The sequence below is a fragment of the Larus michahellis genome, chromosome 7 (genome assembly GCF_964199755.1).
Source record: "Larus michahellis chromosome 7, bLarMic1.1, whole genome shotgun sequence".
Classification (NCBI taxonomy): Eukaryota; Metazoa; Chordata; class Aves; order Charadriiformes; family Laridae; genus Larus; species Larus michahellis.
The window spans coordinates 42,214,089-42,233,265 of record NC_133902.1 but is presented as its reverse complement, the minus strand read 5'-3'; the positions used below and the strand labels follow the sequence as shown (position 1 = coordinate 42,233,265).

The 19,177-nt window shown below is 43.8% G+C and overlaps 1 protein-coding gene across 1 annotated transcript in view; it reads right to left on the bottom strand.

Moving 5' to 3' along the window:
- LY75 (lymphocyte antigen 75) overlaps window positions 1-1,910 on the bottom strand; it is a 47,669-nt gene extending 45,759 nt beyond the window's left edge. The window contains exon 1 of the mRNA XM_074594325.1: window positions 1,722-1,910. Within this exon, the coding sequence (XP_074450426.1) occupies window positions 1,722-1,806 (85 nt within the window). The 5' untranslated portion in view covers window positions 1,807-1,910. The remainder of the gene's footprint in view (window positions 1-1,721) is intronic.
- Window positions 1,911-19,177: the final 17,267 nt, after the last annotated feature.

Sequence of the window (19,177 nt, the reverse complement as noted above, 5' to 3'; positions counted from 1 at the left end):
CAAAGATGCCACACAAAGATTAGAGTATTGTTTTCAAAATGATACAGGAACCCTAGTTCCATTTTCAGCTGTGACGTAGCTTCTCATTAAAAAGAAAAAAAAAAGGTGACAAAACATAGCATACAATTCTAAAAACATATGGATCACCCTACTGATACAAGCAGACACCTCTGCCAGTACAAGAATATCTCTATGACAAATGACAGGAGGTTTAAGTTAACCAGGAAAAAAATGCCCTAAAACTATTTCTGTGCCACAATAAAGATGGCTCCACAGTGTAAACCTTTCGCTAACCAGGCTGAAATGGACCTCAGCTGTCCCAGACCCACAAGACTATTACTCTGCTGTTTAAATAAGGAATCTGCTGAGTAGTGTTTTGTATTTAATAGTAATGCACTGTCAATCACATTCCTACTGCGTTTTTTTAATATGACTTAATAATAGGTTTGGCTGAACAGCAAGGAAAATATTCAGTGATGTTATGGAGTGAATTTTACCACTACTTCCCAGTATACTCGTGAATTTTCCACTGTGTAAGTGCCAAATAGTATCTAAACAGTAGTGAGCTGGTCAAACTGTAAAGAAGAATCTCTAAGTCAGCTACCTACTAGAGTGACTTTTTCTAAATAGCACTCTTCAACCAACCGTCTCTCTCATCCTCTCTATTAACTAAATAAGACATTTTAACAAACAAATTTGATTTTATAACATCTTTTCATCCTGTGCTTTTTCAGCACTACAGCTGCTTTTCGCTTTTTAACTTCCCCTCCACACTTTCTTCTTCTTTTCCATTTCTTCTAACACATCCTCTGCCTCTTCTCAGGTCTTCCCTTTCCTCATTCTTCTTTCACTTCTTCCCACATAACCCTCACTCTGACATCAAGAAGAAAACCACTTTTTAAAGCTTCCCCAGAAAAACTGCCGATGTCTCACCGCATCTCTCTGTACAGCAACTTATTATTGCCAATGCTCAATAATCCAGCGCACCCCTCTTTGCCGTGAAGTTCTGCCTCACATCTTTATCTGCAAAATCGAGCCTGTTACTGTGACCGGATATAAAAATACGTGAGGCGCAACTATTTAGCGAGGAGCCAAACTTGCTTCCCAGCCGCTCTCCCCACGCCAGCGGCTTTGGCTTGCAAGAATGTGCTCAACGCCAAACTTTTCCACCTGCTCTCCGAAAGTCGGGGCGAGCCCTCCTTTTCCCCCCACCTCTCCGAGCATAAAGCTGCGAATACAAACGCCAGCGGGACCGACCCGCCCGAGCCCGGGTTGTTTCCCTTTTCGAGGTAAGAGGCCGGAGGCCCGCCCGCCTCCCTCCCTCCCTCCGCTCCGCCGGCACCGCGGGCACCGGGAACGTGGCAGCCGGGGGCGGCGGGGCAGCGGCCGGTTTCGCGACGCCCCAGGCGAAGCGCACGCTCCGGGGAGGGAGATTTGGGTTGGGTTTGTGTTTGTTGGTTTTTTGGTTTGGGGTTTTTTTTCCTCACTTTTTCGCTCCTCCCTTGTAAGTTTCACACGTTGTTTCCACGCAGCTGGACTTTGCCACCTAGCGCAACGCCCGGAGGTGCCGAGAACCGGCGGGGCGGAAGGCCCGTCACCGCACCGCCTTCCGCCCCCCAGCCGCCCACCGGCACGGTAAAGGGCCCTCCGCACTCCTTGCGCCGCTGCGCACCCGCGTAGCGCCTCACCCACCCCCCTCGCAAGGCGGACGCCCGGCTTACCTGAGGGGTCCCGGCGGGCGGCGCAGCAGGCGAGGAGCCAGGCGAGGCCGCAGACGACCAGGCAGAGCCCCGCCGCCCTCCCCATCCTCCCGCGGAGCGCCGCGCAGGCTGCGCGGAGCGGGCGCGCTGCCGGGCTCCGCTCTTGCCGGAGCGTCGCGCCGGCCGTCCGCGAGGGCGAGCGGATTGGCCCGCCCCGGGGAGCGTCACTTGTTGCCAGGAGAAAAGCGGCGGCGGGTTTGCGGTGAGGGGCGGGGCGGCGGGCGGGGCCGGGGCGGCCCCGGCGGGAGTGGGGTTAGGGCTGAGGGGAGTCATACGCCGGGGAGGGAGGGGGAGTCGTAAGGGGAGAAAATAAGAATAAAAATGAGGAAAACGGGGGGGAAACGAGGAGCCGGGGGGGGGAGGGGAAAAAAGGGAGGAGGAAAAAAAAAAGGGGAAAACCCGAGGTAAATGAAGGAAATAAAAAAAAGAAAAAAAGCAGACCTAATTGTTGCATGGTAATTAAAGTTAAAGCTAAAAAAGAGTTCAGTTGGGAAAGAAAGGGAAAGTGTAAGTGCTAAAAGCGAAGAAAAGGCAAAAAAGTGAAGAGAACATAAACCAAAATTAATAAATAACAGCAGACTGAAGTAAAAAACCTACAAATGGATCAAATAATGCATTTCTAAACGTTACCCCATGATGCTCAACCCTCTGTGGCCGCAGGGCCACGTGAGGGGCACGATGCCATCCCCAAGGCCAGGTGGCCGTCCCTGGATTCGCCGCCATGCTGGGGAGGTGGCCAAGGAGGCCTGGTGTCACCGTAAGGTCCCTCTCAGGACGCCCACTGCCAGGCCTCAAAGCCCTTCCCTCCCTCCCCGTTACAGACTGGGCTCCATATTTGCCTGTCGGGGCTGACTGGACCTTCGCGAAGCCAAAGGGGGAGCAGAAGCGGGCCCGGCAGCCTTGCCATGCTTTCTAAGAGTTTTCTGGTAGCCAGCAGCTGAAATTGCAATTGTCTGACCCGTTTCTGGCAGGGAAAGGGGGAGGGGGGGATGAGATCGGGAGCGGTTGAAATAACTGTTGCTGGGAAAATTATGATGCTGGCTACAGGAAGTTACAGAAACCAAAAATAAAAGAAACACGAAGGCGCAGAGAACCAGTTGGCCTGAAGGAGGAAAAGGGAAAGAAGGGAAACTGGCAGAAACTATGTAAAATAAAGTTATGCCTGTTTATAGCTGCGCGTTGGGTGATTCGGCGCTGACCTGGAAAGGCTGCGTAGCTCGAACCCCAGCTGTGCAAGAAAGTGCTTGCAAAGTCACGAAAAAAAAAAAGAAATTGGCTAGGAAAATCTATTTTGATTAGACTTGGAGGAGCAGTGGTTCAGGGAAAGAAATGCTAGATTTTCATAAAGCTGGGAAGCGCAATGCGCAGTCTGTTTTATGCGTTTCTAATGTGCCCATCATGTAGGAATCTGGACAGCAGGGAACGCGGGAGTTGAGGGTGTGCCGGGCTGGGAATTAGGCGGAAAGACAGTGAACAAAACCAGGCATCTGTAAGTGAGCAAATGTTCTCTCCTGCTGGAAACCACAGAGCAAGACCTGGCTGCCAAGGCAGGAGCTGTTTGAAAAATCAAGAAATCGGGTTCAGGCAGAGAGGGGTCCATAGCTGCGGCAAAATTGAAGCTGTGCTACCAGAAACGGCTTGTTTTCTGGAAGAGCAAAGCTTTAAAATCTCCACGCAGAGAGTGGGAAGCAGAAATTCCCTACTGATGAGCCTGATACAAAAGCAAGCTATTGAAACTAAAATTAAATACGCGGTGGGATGGCGTGTCTCTTTTTAAATGAAACGTCATAACAAGAAGTGGTAGGTGTGAACCCCCCATCCCCATGAACCTTTTAGAATGCATGCTATTTTCTGCGTAATAACTGACTATCCCGGTTTTGGTATGGAGAGCAGTAAAGAGTTTAACTTTGAAACTAATAGCATGCAGCATGTATTTCCTGAACGTACACCAGCATCCTATTTACCGAATATGTATCAGCAAATATGTATATTCATAGAGGGGAGGTTCTCTTAAGGTATCTTAATGCATCTAACATATGCTCTCCAATAGGCACTTCCAGTTTGAGGTCCTTTTTAGTTCGTCTGTTTATAAAATACCCTGATCCGGACTTAAAAAATAAAGAACGCCCAGGGATAGGGAAGATCTCTGTTGGCACTGGTGCCTCTTTGTTTCGGTTTTGTGTGCGTGCCCTGCATTTAAACTCCGTCATACGTTAATGCATGAGGAGGTATTTTACTGGGTTTTTTTACTTTATTTTTTATTAATTTTTTATTAATTTATTTTAAAATAAAATTTAATTACATTTTATTTTTACCTTATTTATTTACTATTAAAAAAAAAATTACTTATTTATGTCAAGAGCATTTAAAAAAAAAAGCCTGAACACAAATACTTGTTTTTCGACTTGCTGTTTGTTTTTTTTTTTTTTTTTGGGGTCTTCTACTAAGATAAAATAAGTTGGCACAGTGTTTTGTGATTTGTGGAAACGATCAGTTAAAAGCTAATATGCGAAGTGTGGTTGTTAACCCTTCAGTGGGCTCGCGCAGTGTCTCTGTGGCTAACCAAACTTTGTGCACTCCGATGCTGTGCAGTCCCCCCACTGAGGCAAAGGGCTGTCAGTCAGCCTGGCAGCCTGCGCAGGGCAAAGCCCACCATGACAACACGGATCTCTGTAGGACACAGCGACGCACAGACCAGTGCTGCAGGAATTAGAAGGACCTGGGCACTGGAAAATGTCCTTTGGCTAGAGCAGCGTAAGTGGCATCCAAATGCAAGGCCAAATATTCCTTGCAGAAGAAGGATGCTCCCAAAAGCCAGTTGTATTCCAAAGGCTCAACCAGGAACCCACACAACGTACCCAGTAGAGCCAGCCCCCGTGTCCATTGCACGACTAGAAATTCCTCACACATCTCTTTCTAATGGAGCCAGTTTATAAAGGCAGTGTCTCAAAACAACCTTTCCTCTGCTGAATTTGCTGATCCTCTGACCTAAGCAATGTGCCTCTCTCCCGTGGAGAACTCCTGTCCTCCTCTTGTCATTCGTGTTTTAACCATGCCAGATTTAAAAAAGGAGGGCTGAAAATATTTCCTCAAGGTACCTCATTGTAAAGGGAGCAATCACTCTGCAAACAAACAAACAAACAAAAAAAAAAACCCAAAGAAACAAGTATTTTTGGAAGGAACAGTGCAGGAAAAAATCAAAATCGGTGTGTGTCATATGATAACCTATGGAACTCTAATACAGTTTTCTGTTAACTGAAAAAGTGGGTTTGTACCAAAGCTTATCAAACTCTTAACAATACCAAAGCCTACGTCTTAAAAGGATTTATCCTAGCTTTATCAACGAAGAATGCTTCTGCGTTTAATGTGAGCTGCACAGCAGCATTACTCACAGCATAATCGGTGAACAATTTCTGTATTACAAATCACAAACGTTATCACGTCCCCATAAATACCTACTCATTGCAAAGCAGCACTAATAACAGAGCAAACTTCAGCCATGCCTGCAGGGATAACCAAGTACAGAATTTCAGGTACAGGAGGGACTCCACCACGGAGCTGACAGTAATACACAGCAGCCTTTTCTCTTGCAGATCACTTTGCCTTTCCAGTCAAAAAAGCCTTTCGAGGTGCCAACATCATGACTAAGAGCTGTGTATTTCTAGTAGGAATCTTTCTCACTCATCAACAGATAATTTCTTTGCTTTTATGCCCATATGTTTGTAACAATAGCATTACCTGCAGAAAGTGTCAACACCTGTCTATCCATAAACCTCCACCCCATTTCTCTTTTGCTCACCACATGAAATAGATACTTTGCATGAGCAACCTTCCTCCCTCTTTTACAATCAACACACTGTAATCCAGTTTTTCTGGCTAGGTTGAGCGCATCCATGTGCCAGTGAGCACAAAGGGAATGCTGGAGAAGGATTTGCTACCTCCAGCATCTCCCAAGAGTGGGTGGAGGCTCTGGAGATGGTAATTTCTGCTCTTCTCTGCTCCCCCCAGCAGTGGCTTTGAAACGGTGACATCTGAACAGGGAATACTAGCTGTTTATTACTTTTTCTACCTTGCAACATCAGTGCTTGCAATACCCAGGCTCTTACAGAAAAAAAAACAAACACAAACAAGCAAACAAATGAGGGCTTACAGGAGTTATTACAAGAGTTGTTACTCTTACAAGAGCAGAGTTATTTCCTGAGGAAGAGGACTTTCTCTAAGAAAATCATGGTGCCACAAAGCAGCCAGCAGACAAAGATTTCAGCCCTACTTCATAGAATCATAGAATAGAATCATAGAATCATTTAGGTTGGAAAAGACCCTTGGGATCATCGAGTCCAACCATCAACTCCACTCTACAAAGTTCTCCCTTACATCATATCCCTTAACACCACATCTAAACGAGTCTTAAACGCATCCAGGGATGGTGACTCCACCACCTCCCTGGGCAGCCTATTCCAGTGTCTGACCACTCTTTCTGTGAAGAATTTTTTCCTAATGTCCAGCCTAAACCTACCCTGCTGCAGCTTGAAGCCATTCCCTCTTGTTCTATCACTAATCACCTGTGAGAAGAGACCAGCACCAACCTCTCTGCAATGGCCTTTCAAGTACTTAGACTCTGCTGCTAAGTTTAATAGTAGAACATGGCTCTGGTTTGAGTAAAGTGCCTTCTAGCCATTTAAAATATCAGCCTTGGACATGTTTAGAGATAGTTTAATGTAACAGAAAACTAGACAGTTGCAACTTTTACCACAGATGTGGCTAAAAGCCAAATGCTTCTTTTTTGACACACACAAGTTTGGTTTGATTGAGTTAATCCCATACCTGTCCAGGAACTGATTTGGATACAGAGAGATCGTATCCAGAGAGGTCTTTAAGCAATAACTTTGACTTGGTTTTGCATTAACTCCACCTGGATGGTCTTTTCTTCATGGACACTTACTGTATTTGCTGGTTTGATTTTTTAACTGGATGTTGAGGACTTAATTATTTTTAAACATTAAAGAATATTTCGCTTTTAGCAAAAAGGGAACACAAAGGAAAATGGCTTTTCTGTGTTGTTGCTTTAGATTTCCTGTTATGAAACTGTCATATTGCACAGTAAACTTAAGATGAAACCACACAGTCTCTCAGCTGAATTTTTATGTATTCCGTACATCTCTTTAACAATCTCTATATGAATCTTTGGCATGAGTTCCAAGGTTTTGAGTTTTTCGTTGCGTTTGAAGGGTTTATTGTTGTTGGGGATCCTTACATTTGACTCTCTTAAAGTGCCATCTTCCATAATAAATAGGCTAGCTGTTATTACAGCATTTTAGAGACTGTTCTGTTTCTCCCACTACACAGAAACATGGTGGTAACTTCCAGAAATAATAAAAGGAATTACAAACCTTTATTCTAATACCAGTCTCCTTTTTTGCTCAAACGTGACGGTGCCAGCTTCTGTAGTGCTGCCTTTGGCTCTGTCCTGCTTCGTATTCAAACTCAGATTAGGCAAGGCCTACTGAAATACGAGAAACGGGTTTGAGAAATAAGACAAAGAAAGGAGTGTGGACACATTCACCCTGCACCTTTGTCTCTTGGTAGCAGGGAACGTCTTTCTCTGCGTGTTGGTTTGGCTTTGGCTCCTGCTGGGATCTCTGCGTGCTCCTGGAACAACAACAAAATAGTACAAGCAGCACTTCAATGTTCAGAGAACTGCGTAAAATCGTGAAGTAGGTGGTAAATGATAGTCTTTTGTAGCACTTTTGAAAAAAAGGTCTCTGACACCTATACTGTGCAATTTTAATAGTAATTGTGCCTCGGTGCAGTAGTTCCACTGGCAGCTTTAATATGCTCAATCTCCTTAAAAGCCATTTCCCGTTGTTACTGTACCAGGGCAGGATTATTACTCAAATTATGATTGTGGGAGCTGGCAACTCAGATAATATTTTGTACCACGTTACGTCTGTTGCAAAAAACTTAGTTTGGAGGAATAGTTTAAAAGAACATCAGTTATAATTTGGGAAGTGTTTTTAAGCAAATAAAAATTAATTCAGGTGGAAGAGCTTTTACATTTAAATGAAAAAGCTTTTTTTCTTCTTTAAACATGCAAAGCGTAACAGCTGCCTAAAAGTGCTTTGGAAGAGCCTGTGGTTTCGAGTCTCACATGGTGTTCTGGAGGCAAAATTCAGCTTGTTGGAAAGAAGATGAAGATAAGACCCTCTCCAACGGCCCTCTCCAAAATGCCCCCACTGTCTTATGTGTGACCAGAAAGAGGTGAACTTTCAATGTGCAGCTGAGAGGATGGTGTAAAGAGCAAAATTTCAGATTGATCTGAATTTAGGAGTACTTCTGAGATAAAAAGAGCCTGTGTGGAAAGGACGGACTAAGCTACTGGCATTTAAAGGTTGTGATGGATTAAGCTATAAACTGAAGAGCAGCAGGTGTGGGGAGCACACAGATCAGTGTGCCATCAGCAAAGGCTTAGAAATTGTGCCTTTTTGAGTGCAGGAGAGACCAGAGAACAGAGATAAAGAATGGAAACCAAACAGAGTGCCTTTCAAATGGGAGATGAAGAAGGAAAAAAACACTGCAACAACACATGCTTTTACACAAATGCTAAAAATCCAGTGCATAAGTTGAGGGAAATCAAATGCCTAGTCTTATGCGAAGACAATGACATGCTAGACACGAGCAGGACATTGCAATACCAGAACATCAAATACACAGAAAAGATAAAGAGCCACCTCTGCTGGTGTTGGGGCAGTGAAATTTATTAATGAGATCTTATAATCAAATCAAATGAACAAAGCAAGGATGCAGCAGGTGACATAGAATCTGCAGGGACCAAAAGGACAGCTTCAAACATGCGTAGTACGGAGTGTGCAGACCGCCTGCCTGACCAGAAGGACAGAGAGGGTATGCTGAGAGAGATCAGATGGGCAAAGACAGCGGGAAATATAACTGAAACTGTACTTTGTGTAACCCCCATGTTGTCTGGACACTACGGCTCTGGAATATATAACACAGACTACATTAAACTCCATCAATACTGCTTCACAGACCGGTTGGACAGGGAAGCCACAGAAGAGATGCAGCTCTTCATTTGGTCCTCATTAATGTGCATGATCTTGTCCTACATCTTCGGTTCACGGTTGCTGTTCCCTTGTTTATATTCAAAATTCCCACAGGCTTGACAAAGGCCAAGCATTCACAGCAGTTGCACCCAGTTTCAAAAGGGACAGAGACAGAGAAATGAGAAAGCTTGTGAAGAGGAAACAAAAAGGAGCAGCTAGGAACAGAAAACTCTTACAGGTGGAGCTGAATTTCCTGAAGGATGCACCGCACAGCATCAGTGTATGCCATCTACTAAAGTCTTGAGAACTGTTAAAAAAAAGTGGGCACAGATAATCTCACCACAAGGTAGATTACGAGAAGCAAGAAGTTGAATTCATCTCCAAATGAAAAACACAGAAAGGATTGTAATCCGACACGTTAAAGGAAAGCACAGTGAAAGAACAATAAAAAGTATGAGCAGCAGCTAGCAAAAGGAATCCAAGCTAATGTTAAATCTTTCCTTAGACACATCAAGACCAACAAACCTGCTGGAGTCTGACAGATCAAATGACAACTGCAGAGTAAAAAGGAGGAGAGGCCAAAACATCCAGAGAAGCTGAACAATGTATTTGCATGTGTTCCCTGGAATAAGCAGATGATCCCCATACCTGAACCCTTCTTTCTGAGGGAGTTGGCAGAGACTCTGCCTGGAAGTGAGCTAACTGGGAAAGGCTATAATCCAAAGTATGCAGAGCAACAAATCCCCAGGCAGCTGAGCTTTCTAAGGGAGTGCAGATGAGAAATAGCAGATCTACTAATGGACCTACCTTTCTCCTCGGGCTTTCTCTGTGCCTGGAGACTGCAGGGTGGCTATGTGACACCAACCTCTAAAAATACTAAAGGCTGGCAAGCCTAAACTGCGATAAAGGATAGAATTAGTGTGCACCTGGATAAATGTGATACTCTAAGTGTAGTATTTACAATCTAGGTCTCTAGACAGTTTCTGGACGAGGTCAGCAAGCATGCAGACAAGTGATCTGGCTGATATGGTCCGCCGGTAATTTCTTGATCTGGATGAAAGCTCCTACTGGGTGAACAAATCATCAGGCACTCCTAACTGGAACTTGCTGTTCGCATTTTTCTATTGATTTGAGGGGGTTTTGTTGTAAAGAAATTATTTGTACCTTAACCTTATTATTTCTGAGAGCGAGACTGAAATAGCTTTTGTTATTACCCACAGCTTAAATGAAGCTGGGACTTGAACAAGAACTACCTGTCTGTGACTCAACACTCACAACCTGAGATAAAGTTTGTGGGTGGACACTGCATACAAATGAGTTTATAGAATTTGTCTCTGTGCTCGACACCATGGGTAAATCAGGGAGAGACTATGAGAATATTCCTATCAGCTTCTCATCACTGCACAAGTACTGCTGGTGATCTGGTTTCATGTGCTTGACGCAGAATATATGAGGGAGAATGTGAAAGATTAAGACAGTACAGAACAGCATAGATCCCTTATGACTCAGATCTGCAGTGCTCTGCACATGCACTAACCATTAATAAGCTTCTAGACAAAACTTCAGATTAGATTTTAAGCTGTAAAGCCTTCAGGATTTGGTCACTTCAGAGATCATCTCTGTGTATGACATACGCCCGTTGTAGAGATCATCAGTCGTGTCCAAGCTGAACCTGTTCCTGGCTTTGACTTTGAGCCCACTCTGTCCTTTGCTGAGGCTGTCAAGGAGTAAGCCTGCTCTATATGAAACAGTTTGGCCATGCAGAATAACCTGGGTCTGGATCTGTCATAAGCAGCATTTAAATGTCCCAGTACGAACCTGTGACCCATATTGAGGTCCCATGGGCATGCACAAAGTTTGGAAACACCAGAAATCTCTTTACAACCAGTGAACCTGGAAGAAATACTCAGATGCTGTTGCAACGAATCCAACTAAGTCAAAGAATCACAGGATCTCTAGAGATCGCCTAGTGCATCCCCCTGCTTCGCGCAGGGTCAGCTAGAGCAGGTTGACCAGGGCTGTGTCCAGTTGAATTTTTAATATCTGCACTGATGGAGACTCCACAATCTCTCTGGGCAATCTGCGCCAGTGTTAGACCACAATCACAGTAAAAAACCTTTTTCTTATGTTTAAAAATAATTTCCTGTATGTCAGTTTGTGCCTATTGCTTCTCATCCCTTCACTGAATGCCACTGAGAAGAGTCTGGCTCCATCTTCTTTACTCTCCCCAACTTTAAGTTTTTAAATACGTTGATAAGATCTCCCTGAGCTATCCTCCTCCAGGAGATCTGACTGATCTCCTCCAGCTCTCAGCCACTCCTCATATGACAAATGCTTCATTCCCTTAATCACCTTTGTGGCTCTTTGCTGGATTTACTCCAGTAAATCCATATCTTCCCTGCACTGGGAACTCCAGAACTGGATCCAGTACTCCAGATGTGTCTCACCAGTGCTGAGGAGGGGGAAATGATCACCTGCCTTGACCTGCTGGCAATGCTGCTCCTAATCCAGTCCAGGATACTGTTGGCCACCTTTGTCACAAGGGCACATTGCTGGCTCACGTTCAAGCTGGCGTTCACCAGGACTCCCAGGTCCTTCTCTGTAAAGGTACTTCCCAGACGGTTGGTCCCCAGCCCCTAGTAATGTATGGGGACCTTACTCAACAGGTGCAGGATTTGGCATTTCCCTTTGTTAAAGTCCACAAGATTCCTCTTGGCTGATCTCTCCAGCTTGTTGAGATCCCTCTGGCAGCAAAAGCATCTGGTGTATCAGCCACTCCTCCCAGTCTTCAAGTCTCTGCAAACTTGCTGAAGGTGCTCTCTGTCCCATCATTCAGGATCATTAATGAGGATGTTAAACAGTATAGGCCCCAGTACTGCCCCCAGGAGTACACCATTAGTGACTGGCCTCCAGCTGGACTTTGTGCCACTAATGATAATCTTTTGGGCCTGGCATTTCAGCCAATTTTCAATCCACCTCACTGTCCACTTGTTTAGTCAGCACTTTGTTAATGAGGAACTGTGACAGCCAGTGATGAAAGCCTTGCTAAAGTTAAGATGATTAACGTCCTCTGCTCTCTCCTCATCCACCAAGCGAGTGATTTCATCATAGAAGGCTATCAGGTTGGTCAGGCATGATTTTCCCTTCATAAACCCATACTGATGGCTCCCAATCATCTTCATGTCCTTAATATACTTAGAAATGATTTCCAGAATTATTTGCTCCATCACCTTCCTGGGTATTGAGGTAAGACTAATTGGCCTGTATTTCCCCACATCCTCCCTCCTTTTCTTCTTGAAGCTAGGCATGATGTTTCCATTGATCTTCCAGTCTGCCTCTGATCACTGTAACAAATTGGCTTAAATATTTTGATCTTCTCTACTGAGGGTAAGTCTCCATTGCTCCGTATGCTCCCACTGGTCTCAGGAGCCTGGGCTTCCTGAAAGCAAAGCTTGCTAGAAAAGACAGAGGTGAAGAAGGGATTGAGTACCTCTGCCTTTTCCACATCATTTGTTACCACCACCCCACTCCGCAGCAGGCCCACATTTTCCCTAGTCTTCCTTCTGCTGCCGATACACTTGCAGAAGTCTTGCCAGTGCAGATCTACTCAGCTCCTGACTTTTCTCTAAACTTTGGCAATGGACCAGTCCAGCAGGAAAGTTCCCAGACAGAGAAAGAGAAGATGCTGTTGTCCGCTTTTTAACAAATACATGGGCAGTTAGGGCATCTTTGCTATGAAAGATTCAAATGCAATCCCTTTTTCTATGAAAGGCTCAAACGCAATCCCTTTTTCTAAGAGGAATCTGAATCCACATTAATCCAGATTAATTCAGTAACTACTAGGCTAAAGCAAGCTCTCAGTGTCTCCCGTTGGAGCTGATCCACTTTATTCAAACCACTATTAGAGCACAAAGTGGAATTTAGGTTTCACACTTCCCTTTCGCCACAAACGAGTACTGTTACTACCAGAACAGTCTCACTCATATTCTCATTGTGAACTCTTTGAATGTTTACTTATTAGTATAAAGTCCAATGGTTAGACTATGTTCCCCTTATGAATCCAGCCCTTGACTTGACAACCTGAACTCTTCAGAAAGACAAAGTGCTAAAAGTCTACTGATTTTAACTTTAACTCAGGCATGGGTGTGGAATGCAATTATAATCCTACCTTAAAAATAGAAGGATCCAACCACTAACTTCAGAAGCGAATCCTTATGGCAACAATAACCATATTTGTTAAACCTAGCATTTATCTTTAACCTTTACTCCCACACACTTTTAAAGCCATGAGCCCTGCCAGAGAGGACGCGACACACACGGCAAAGTAGGAACAAGCGAAAGGGAAGCCAAGGCTCTTGACTTTAAAAGCAAAAGTTAGTGGAGACTCCAAGTCAGAGTATATGTTATTCATCTAACAAAACATGTTTAAACACAAACGTTGGACATAAAAAGAAAGCATGAGCAAACACAATCATAGTGCTAGAGATCACTTTAAACAGAAGTTGCCTTCAATTAGTTTATTTTTCTAAACAATACCATGGGTTTTGAAAGATTGCTAATGTTGTAATATAACACCATAACAACGCTGTAATGAAACAAGTTTGGGATGGTAATCACACGTTTTTAACCCAACACATAACCGAAAATAGACTTTATTTATCCATTTCATTATATATCATTTTAGCTCCTTCCTGTTACTGTTATTAGCCTGAGTTGAGAACAAAAGTTACTTCAAGTTTAGTTGGAAAAAAGAACTTTGGAAATTAAATTTTACCAACAATTTTCTGGCATGTATCTGCCTGGCCTCAGCAGCAGTATGGAAACAGTGACGGAATGAGGTACTTACGCTGTTCCTGCAAGGGGCTTTCCCCTTAGTAACAAGGTGCTGGTTTTGCAACTTGTGTAGTACTTGGCAATCATTCTCCCGAGAAGACCGCCAAAGAATAGCTTCCCCCACCCCCCATTTTATATGTGGAATACTCAAAGCAAAAGGCAGGTGAGTTGGCCAAGATGACATAGTGACAGTAGTAAAGCCAGGAAACAGATCCTGGACCTCCCCAGCTCCTAGCATCAGGCAAATCCATTGGCCTGTACCTACCACCAAACAGCACAAGAGTAAAATGCACAGCTTCTCCTTTCTCCTTGCCCAGTTTTTCTCTGAAATGGAGAAATAAAGACTGGTTGATTCACAGACTCCATGACTGAGCATTGCTCGGTTGTAATTTGGCTACTTATTTGTTATTAGTATTGTAATTGCCTGCTCAAAGAAACAGCGATGCATGCCCACACATCTTGAATATTCCACCTGTTGGATTTGTTCGCTTGGTTGGAGGTTTGGGGTTTTTTCTCACAAGGGCAGGATGAAAGCAGCAGGACCAATCTAAGGCATCTCATACAGCTGGCACCTCACCTGCAGGAGTCAGGGTTGGGTCCCTTTTGCATTCATTCCTGTGCAAATGTGTGGATTTTCTGATCCTCTGATCTTGAAGTGTATGGTAACGTACTAAGATTCTCATTTGTGGTCACTCTGGGATGCTTGAGTTTAATCCTTTCTATCAAAAATACTATAAGTGTTCACTTTACATAACCAGTTGCAATTTAAATCAGTCCTGGGAGGGGCAGGGGACTGTTGCAGCACTCTGGAAATGGCACACTTTATAATTATTCCAGTTCATCATTTGTAATAGCTGTCAGCACACACACAGACACGTCATATCAAAGCAACTAGAGAGAGTTGCAAATAATCAGGGAATGGACATGTTCAGAAGGTACTTTGCTAGCTACTGTACTGCTTACTGGATAGTACTTTAGCTAAGCTTGTAATACCACCTACAGCATTAAAAACAACTAACAAAGACAGTAAATTAATTGTCAAGCAATTCAATTTTAAAGAGCTTGCCTAACAATAATATTTTTCTCTAACAATCTGACACCTAAAACAACTACACACTGAATTACAAGGAACAAACCAAAAATCAGTTTAGCATCCCACATGATCTATTTGTTTTAAACAATAATGCATTCTACTACGTCTATTTTGGCACTTACTTGCCAATAGCAGATGTCTCTGTGCTGCAACCAACGTATCAAGCAGGAAAAGAGCTCCAATGCCAAGCAAATGGTAAAAGTTGTTCCTAAATTTCTTTTCTTCCCCCATCTTCGTTCATGTTGTACTGGGACAATTTTTTCTTTAATCCCATTTTTGCATTTCAATTTCATGCTCTAATTATAGCTAAGACTGGCCACAAGTTAAACACTGAACTGCTGGAATTTGGTGTACTGCCCATATCTAACTCTTCCTTTTTTCTACCCATAAAACACCTGAAATGGGGACAAATACCAGCCACCTCTCTGGCCAGGCTGTAGAGGAAGGATCAGAGCATCCAGGTGGAGTGAGATGTAAATATGTCACAGCAGAGCCTACTGTCCAAAGACTATTATGTGCTTTTTTTCCCTTTTTGATATTTACATTACATATCTGAATGTTTATCACAGTAGCTTTAGACTAATATATTCTAAGGCACAGTAGGCAGTTTGACGCTCCTCTCTTTACAGCTTTGAAAATCCCCTTATTGCAAAGTGGTCAAGAGGCTGACAACAGTCTTTTTTTCCTCCTCTATGATTTATGTCACAATAAATGTATAACTTCTCTTCATTCCCTAAAGGTATTCCTTAATGTTAGACTTATTTCAACCTCAGGACTGCTGAATCGTACTACAGGGAGAAAATGAGTTGAAGACTGAATTGTTATCCATCTTGAGGAATTCAGTCATATATCACAAATTGTCTCCTCCCTTTCCGCTAAAAATACAAGCCACAGTGTAAGTATTTCTTTACCAGAGAGGTCTACATTATTTTTTATATTTTCCCAGAATGTTTCATATGCACATTTCCAAGTCAATCTCTTCCCTAGAGGGTTAATAATTAGCAAGCTGACTTCCCCAGCTGGTTTTGTTCAAAGTGCCGTCATCCTCCTGAATTCAGTCAACATCTATCAGAAACAAAGACGTCAAACAAAACATATTAGGCTTCAGTATTCTCTTGTGAAGTTTTGGCCTCCAGCCAGAAAATTTTGTTATTTTCTATGTAAGCTTTATTTTTCTTTCCCTGACCAGCAGTTAGTATGGATCAAAAGAACCATTGCTTTAAAATGCAATCATAAAAATAATAAACACTAGCACTGATGTAGCCCTGTGCACCTTAGGTTAAGGCTTGCATGTGCTTTGGGTGTCCTTGTATTTGGGAACACGCTCCAAAGTGGGCTTTCTGGGGCGCCAGCTTTTTTCAGCATCCCATAAATGTTCCTCTGTCTCCAGAGGGAGACAGAAAACCTCCTCACTGTGCTAGGGCTCTGTTTAAACAGCATTTCCAGAAACACTGAAGCATGTCCATGTGAGAATTAATTTTCTTGTTTCTGGTCTTCTTATCCAAATGGATTAAGTACATGCAATTTCAAAAAGGAAATTTTTAATGATTTTATGACCCTGGTAGAACTGGGGTCAACCATTCTAGCCTTTCTCCCAGCTTATAGCTTTGCTTTGAACATCATGGGCTTTGCAGCCTTTACAGCAGCTCTTGAACCAGATTTGGCCACAGATACATTCCAGCAGACCCACATGGAGCCGGGAACAGATATTTGTAAGTCTGCCAAAAACTGCCCAGTAAGTCAGTCATACCTCAGTGCTTTGAACCAGGCAGTTGCTGTGCAGGAAGTTGTTGTTCCTACCAACATCTTACAAAAGAGAAAGAAAGGGGAGCCTGGGACACTGCTGCCTCCTGTGCAGAAGTGATAGCCGCTGCCTCTCCCAGCAGCCTGTCCCCACCTGAGGTCCAGTTCCAGACCAGCTGAGGCAACTGGACCACTGAAAGGTACACCACAGAGACATCTTCGAAGTACAACCCAAGTAAATAGATCATCAGGGGTCCCATCACCTGGGTTTGTGACTTCTTTGGGGGAAACCAAAACCAAAGAGAGAAAAAGAAACAATAGCAAAAATTAAAAAAAAAAAAAGGGGGGGTTATTTTTTGCATGTATCCTTTTTTTTTTGTGCTCTTCATGTAGTGATTCTGGGCCTTCATTTCCTTTACCCTGGATGTGGATTTTAGGTACCCAGGGCAGGCTGGGTGCCTGTGTCCCGCTGGCTGCTGGAATAGAATTGGATGATTCACCTTTACTCATTTTGGAACCACCTCTTCCTACCCTGAGGCAGACCACAAATTTAACCGGAGGTTAACCAGCGTGAGAGCCGACACATGCAGGATGCAGGGAACAACCACAAAACCACAGATGAAAGGCAGAGAACAGATTTAATCTCAATACCTTGCAGACCGGGGGATCTCCAAAGCAGCACCTGGGCAGAGGCATGCAAGCAGAGGACGCATGCACCGCAGACCAAGACAATCCTAGTTAGCAAGAGAATAAGAGTTCAGACTTACTGTTCTTGTCTGTATTTCAAGGGTTCAAGCCGGCACAGTTTTTCACTTTCACGGTGCCTTGATCTTCTTCAACAGCAGAGTAGGAATCTCAGGCATGTTCAGGTGCCCGAGTCCATCACAGGCCTGCGTTATCTAAGTGGGGATGTTCTACTTGTCAAGTACATAAGACTAAACAAGAATTAATGTGATATATGTGTTTTCCAGCACCTCATGTGCAAGTCACTTGAGCATGTTTACAGCCCTTTACACCAATCTTCAGTTACTTTCCCACACCCAGCTGCATGGCATTTGTGTCCGCAGAGATGCTAAATTCTGGCTGTTGAGCACTTGTGTGGGTCAGAAGGCTAGAAGCTAGGTTTGGTCTAGAAGGCAGTGGGATGACACATCAGCAGTCCCACAAAAACATACACACCAGTATTTTTGGGTCAGGCTTACTCATCTTTACCCAGACTGAGCTGAAAGGGCCATCCGGCAGTGTTGTGAATCTATTCCCCAGCAGTGGTGGTGGATTGATTTGTTTATTTCTAAGTCATAGTTGTCCAATTTAACAGTCCACACTGCCATTGACAGTGACCCTGCCACTTATGTCAGCTGCTTATTGTTTGGCCCAGCTATTCCCATGGTTATCACATATTTTCTGCTGTGGTTTCACAGTCAGTTACTTCTTGTTCTAGTATTCCCAACTAGTAGGAATTACTGGTGATCAGCTCTTCCTTTCATCTTTCCTTCCATGAGGGTTTGGCTTTATACTACATCAAAGCAAGTGGGCAAGCAACCCGCAAGAGCAGCTGAGACTCACCCAACTTCCTCTTTACATTCTTTCAATCAGGAAAGAATGAAGAAAATTTATATGTAAGCAGCAATAGTTCAAATCCAAATCATCAACCCATACTAGATTCTGGAAGGTCAGGGAAGGATGGATGATCAAGGACAAGATGGAGAAAGGAGCCTACATTGGCTTTCCTTCCCTCTTCCATAACTTAACTGCACCGGGACACCCAGCCACGTGGTGCGTACGCTCCAGAGGTGCCGTGTTCCATGCAGCAAGGGCCTCCAGGAGCCTGCAGCGATAAAACCAATGTCAGCTGCGTTCCTGGGTACGGTGTGTGGGGAAGAACCACTCTGCTATTTATACTACAGCTATTTTAAACAGTGAAGTAGCTGCTGTTTCCGTAGGTATTCTATTAATCTGTTCTTTCCAGATGGAAAGCCTCCCGGAGCTGTTCTGATGCATTTCCACATTTAACTGAATGGTACCTTATGTTTTTTATAGCCACAATGTGTCCCATATGTGCAACTCCATCTTCAATATTTGCTTTTGAAACAATACTTAAAGTAATTCCATTTGTCTCTCAACATCATTTTCATCCCAGCAGGACACAATATGCAGCAGCAGAAACATTACCCTCTTACCTTTTCAGAAAGAATCCTTCTGATAGTCTTGAATATTAAATACCAGAAAATATAATGTCTAGATCATCTAAGCATTTCGGTAGGTGTCATATCCCAGATACATAATAGGTAAGCCTGCTAGCATCAGAAGAAACTTCCCAAAAGAAACTAGTACAGATAAAGCAAATGTATGCGTAATCTGTGCTAGGACCATAACAAATGAAGCCTTACACGACTTAGAATATTCTTTCACTGTATATTGAAAGTTTATGTACTCCATCTCATTGTCAGTGTTCAATGTTAGGGATTCTGCTTGCATACCTGAATGAACCTGGAAGCATCAAGCTCTGGGATGGAGTCCCAAATCCCGCGTCAGTGAAGCCACGCAGCCCAAAACTGCTGATGAGGTGGAGTCTGTCTTATCAGCTGGGTGCAAGCTTGCTTTTGGCTTCCAGCAAGGGCTTTCCAGGGGCTTCTCACCTACAACACACACAAAGTTTATGGCAGGAAGAAGTGGCAAAGCAGATTTAA